A 5,143-nucleotide genomic window follows, 5' to 3' on the forward strand; every position below is an offset into this window, starting at 1 on the left:
TGTGTGTGTGTGTGTGTGTGTGTGTGTGTGTGTGTGTGTGTGTGTGTGTGTGTGTCAGACTGAGAAGCATGAATGTGTATCTGGTCAAATGTATCGGGCCCAGCGTGGCGTTCGGCTGTCCAACCTCAGTCCAGGAAACTACTCAGTCAGAGTGAGAGCCACGTCTCTGGCTGGCAATGGCTCCTGGACACAAACTGTGGATCTCTATGTGGCTGAACGTAAGTAAGACGGATGCGATCATGCATCATTAGAGTTGATTGCAGCATTTTTTAAAACAAAATGTTGTGCCTTTTTATTTTCTAACAACTGAATGACGTCAAAACTACCAATGATATTAATCAAACTGTTCAACCCAGCAGGATATGAAAATATCTTCTACGCCATGATCTTTGTTCCCATCTCCATCATCATCTTCATCTGCCTTCTGATTGGAGTGATGGTTGTCCTCAACAGGAAAAGGTTTGTGCACAAGTAGTGTTTCGTCACCTACGAAAGATCTATCCTGAGAAAGAGAATGCCATACTTTTCCCGAAAGAAACGCGACCCTGTATCAGGAAAAAACCCAAAATGAAAGGCATATGGGCATGTACTTTTCTTCCTTTTTCTTCCCCAAAATAAACACTTAAACAACGTACTAATGGGTGGTGTGGTCACACTGTGATCCACAGTCACTCAACCAACACACTAACCAAAGCAAAAATGCTTTTGCCAATTGTAGTCCATAAAACTAAGTGGCGAATAAAGCTAGAATTCCATCTGTTACGTGATTGGCACCCTGTTGTATGTGGGGTTATAATATTTAGTGTTTATGTTGAAATACCAAAATTATCCTGAAGAGAACTGAAGATCATAAATTTGCATGATTTGAACTCAAAACAACCTGAAGTAATATGAAGTAATGAGTCTCCAGAAGAAATTAGCAACACCTGTCATACTGTGATTTTACTTTAGGGCCTATTAATCTTTTTTTCTTTTTTCTGAGCCAGCCACAGTAGGTTTCCTAATTGAAATACTACAATACTTGTTTTCACACGTGAACTGCAACAACTTCTCTAGTTTGTAAATCAGTCAGTCTTTAACCTGTCCATTCCTTAGTACGAAGATCAAGTGCTAGAGAGCTGTGCATTGCTGCCTCCTGCTCTATCCAGGCACTGTTATGCCTAACAAATGTCGAGTATATCTGGGAGTGTAAATGCATCTGAAGCAAAAGTTCACTTGTGTCAATGTTGCATTTTACTAGTATTCTTTGTAAAATAAAAAATTTGATGTGCATGATTATACCCTTATGCACACTCCCTGTTCTGTGTCTGTAAACATTTTTCTTTTTTTTTTGTCAGGAACAGTGATCGGCTCGGAAATGGAGTTCTGTACGCGTCAGTGAACCCAGAGTACTTCAGCGCAGCAGAAAGTGAGTGAAGTTAAGCATTCCCGTCCATTCAGTGGCCTTTAGTTGAAAAACAAAACATTTGATAAGTACCTGTGATCAGCACTGCTGAGATGGAAATCTTGGTTATTAATAAGACTGCCTCAGCTTCAGCCACCATACACCTATAGGAATTTAAATCACATTTATAACCTATGCACATTTATGTGCCAGGGAGCAAAGTAAGCCATTGCAGCCAGTTTCTATCTAAATTTATCACTAATTTAAAGCCATGAAAATATATTACACTTGTACAACAATCACAATCAACCAGAAAACAACTGCAGTAATAACTAATAATTTGTCAGCTGGACTCTCTCCACTAGAGCGAGGCTAGCTAATGTGTTTTTGAAAGATTGAATCTTTACATCACTATCTCTCTGTCTGCTTTGTTAAATAGCTAACACTGGATGTGGATAGGCAGCACACATCAGAAAGTAATCACGCTTCTTTTGCTAACATAAAAATGCCTTTTTCTGTGCAGTGTATGTACCAGATGAGTGGGAAGTGGCACGGGAGAAGATCACCTTGAGCCGGGAGCTTGGCCAAGGGTCATTTGGCATGGTGTACGAAGGCATAGCCAAAGGTGTGGTCAAAGACGAACCAGAGACGCGTGTTGCCATTAAGACTGTTAATGAGTCGGCCAGCATGAGAGAGCGGATTGAGTTCCTCAATGAAGCCTCCGTCATGAAGGAGTTCAATTGTCATCATGTGGTATGTGCTCACATAAATTCAGATCTTACGGAGAAATCAGGGTAGTTCATATTTTCTGACTAGTTAAGAAGAAATGGCCACATGGTTACATCAGTTCCCTTTGTTACCTGTGTTTGAATCATCCTATGTTTGTTGCAGGTTCGTCTCCTGGGAGTGGTCTCTCAGGGCCAGCCCACCCTGGTTATCATGGAACTGATGACCCGAGGAGATCTAAAAAGTTATTTGCGCTCCTTGCGACCTAAAGAGGTAGTAAATTATCGTCATAGTGATCCGCAGAAAATGAGTACTGAATAAAAACAAAGCTAAATATTTAATCTGTAGGGGTTTTTTGCATGATAGTAACTTAATTGTATCTCTATCCAGTGTAATGCAATGTTGTAATTAAGTGCAGTGAGAGAGTATCACCTGTGGGTCAGATAATTCATGTTCGCTTGTTCTCCTTCATGTATCCAGCAACAGTGGTCCAGCCTCTCTCTCCCTCCTCTGAAGAAGATGCTTCAGATGGCAGGGCAGATTGCTGATGGCATGGCTTACCTCAACGCCAACAAGTTTGTCCACCGAGATCTGGCAGCCAGGAACTGCATGGTAGCCGAGGACTTTACTGTTAAGATCGGAGGTAAAGGATGAGTCTTGTCACTGGAAGTATGCTCACTAAGTGTGAACTCAATTACAGAGTAAAGTAGAAAACACACCACTAGCATCATTAGCTATTTTCTAGACAGTTATAGCTACAATGATGTGCCTTGTTAAAATGTCTAAGGCTCATGTGATGTGCTGTCTAAGGGTGTTGTCACATCTTCTGTGTTTAGTCAGTTTAAATTGAACTGTTCGTTTGTGCAGATGCTAGCACAGTAATAGCACTCGGCAGCGAACCAAAACAACTGCGCTGAAACCCTTTAGAGGAGGTGGTCTCAGTGCAGTTCCAAATGAACTCCAGAGCGGTTCGTTTATGGTGGGAACGTAATCCGACCTCCATCCGAACCAACTACAAATGCTTTGGATTCTGAATGGGGCAAGGCACTGTTAATGCCTGTACGGGCTAGCAGCTAGCCATGACATGAGCTTAAATTCTCCTTCTTCTCTGATAGTCCAGAACACAGCACTTTCTTCCTGTATTTGCTTTTGTTGCTTCCATCCACAGAAACTTCTGGCCAATGAGGGGACTGGGTTGTAGTCATGCATTTTGCTTTGCTTAGAGTTTACTTGGATTTTTCTCTGTGTGAAAACAAACCAAACTGCAGGGAAAAGCTACAAGTTTACAAACTGATTAACTGATTTGGACCAGAGTAAACAAACCATAGGTGTGAAAACACCCTAAGTGATGGCAGTGAATGTAATGCTGTTTTAAGAGTTATAATACCAGTAAAAAGCACCACCGTATGACATACAAACCCACTCAAATTACACCAAGAAGTCAGAAAAAAATTGAAAGCATTTCTATCGAATGAAGTGACTGTTTTTTGCTTCACTTTCTTACTTTTGGTCTGTGTGCGCTTGTGTTTGTGTGTGTGTGAGTAGATTTTGGCATGACCAGAGACATCTATGAGACAGATTACTACCGCAAAGGTGGTAAAGGTTTGCTCCCCGTACGTTGGATGTCACCCGAGTCCCTGAAAGATGGAGTCTTTACCACCAACTCGGATGTCTGGTACGCAGATGCATGAAAACACACATGGTGACTTCATTCTGTGTGTATACTGCTTCCAAAAATATGTCATCATTGTCATAAAGATAATGGAAAGCACACTTTTTTGCCCCCCTCCCCATTTCCCTCTATACAGGTCATTTGGGGTTGTGCTGTGGGAGATTGCCACTCTGGCAGAACAGCCCTACCAAGGTCTCTCTAATGAACAAGTTCTCCGTTTTGTCATGGAGGGGGGGCTTCTGGAGAAACCTCAGAACTGTCCCGATATGCTGTAAGACACACAAACTGCACATTCACATAAAATGCTCTCATGTCTGTTTTCCTCTTCTCTGCTGGTTAATTTTAATTATCCGCTCAGTGAAGCGGCACTGCTGCCCTTCAGCCTGTGGTCTCTGGATTTGCTGAACTGCAGTACTGATTGCCTTCACAGCCCATCTATATTTCAGTGTGTGAACTTGTATTCTTTAAGATGTGTTTCTTCTTAATGTGAAACAGCCGCAGTATAAATCCACATCAAAAGAGTCATGAGTGTCACAGACAAATTTGGCAACCAACAAGAAAACACTGAAGGATGCATCAGATGGTGAAGTCATGCGGAGAACAAATGTGAAGTCCCAGGGTTTGCTCTCTTCCCTAACAGCAACAATTTTATAAATAATATTATTCATTAGCATATCTAGAAAATACGGTCTTACTAGTGCACTTCCTTGGTTAATAATGATGTGTTGTGTCCTAATTGTTTGGTTTGCAGCGGACCTCATCTCTTGCTTTACAAAATAAAAATCAGCCCCAGTTTGACATCCTGGAGCTGCCACTTCTGAAAAAAACACTTTTAGGTGCATTACTGCCCCCTTCTGGTTGTAGTAGCATGTTTGATACTACCAGGTACCAGTAAACACAAGAGAAAACGTTGATTCTAAGAAGATAAATATTGGTGTAAATTATTATTATAATTTTTTTAAGTGACCATTTTAGAAATTGCGGAGTCCACCTTACAGCAACTCTAAAACAAGTTAAGATGCTTCTTTAATCCACTCAAACTGCAGTGTAAGTTTGATAAGTTATGACTGCTTGAGTCATAAATTTGTTTGTCAGAATCAGGTTGGCTGCAGAGCTCTCTGTGCTGGATGCATGTGAAGGCAGCATCAGCTCCAGCACTTCATAAACAAGAAGCGAGTGCACGAGGGTCATACAGCCATTTTAGCAACAGAAAGCAAACATTTGGCAAAAGTAAATATTGGTTTGTTGGTAGGAAAGTACAGTTCCTCTGGATAGGGTCATTACTGCAGGAGGACATGTTGTTGCTGAATACTGACCTGACCTGTGTGTGTGTGTGTGTGTGTGTGTGTGTGTGTGTGTGT

The 5,143-nt window shown here is 41.4% G+C and overlaps 1 protein-coding gene across 1 annotated transcript in view; it reads left to right on the forward strand.

Moving 5' to 3' along the window:
• The window catches only part of igf1rb (insulin-like growth factor 1b receptor), a 60,526-nt gene that overhangs the window by 50,253 nt on the left and 5,130 nt on the right, over positions 1–5,143 (forward strand). Inside the window, exons 13-20 of the mRNA XM_042218135.1 lie at positions 59–218; positions 360–459; positions 1,338–1,408; positions 1,908–2,137; positions 2,276–2,383; positions 2,591–2,753; positions 3,656–3,785; positions 3,919–4,053. Coding sequence (XP_042074069.1) covers positions 59–218; positions 360–459; positions 1,338–1,408; positions 1,908–2,137; positions 2,276–2,383; positions 2,591–2,753; positions 3,656–3,785; positions 3,919–4,053 — 1,097 coding nt within the window. The remainder of the gene's footprint in view (positions 1–58; positions 219–359; positions 460–1,337; positions 1,409–1,907; positions 2,138–2,275; positions 2,384–2,590; positions 2,754–3,655; positions 3,786–3,918; positions 4,054–5,143) is intronic.

The sequence above is a fragment of the Haplochromis burtoni genome, unplaced genomic scaffold (assembly GCF_018398535.1).
Source record: "Haplochromis burtoni strain Fernald_Lab_line unplaced genomic scaffold, NCSU_Asbu1 Contig_2, whole genome shotgun sequence".
In the NCBI taxonomy this organism is placed as follows: Eukaryota; Metazoa; Chordata; class Actinopteri; order Cichliformes; family Cichlidae; genus Haplochromis; species Haplochromis burtoni.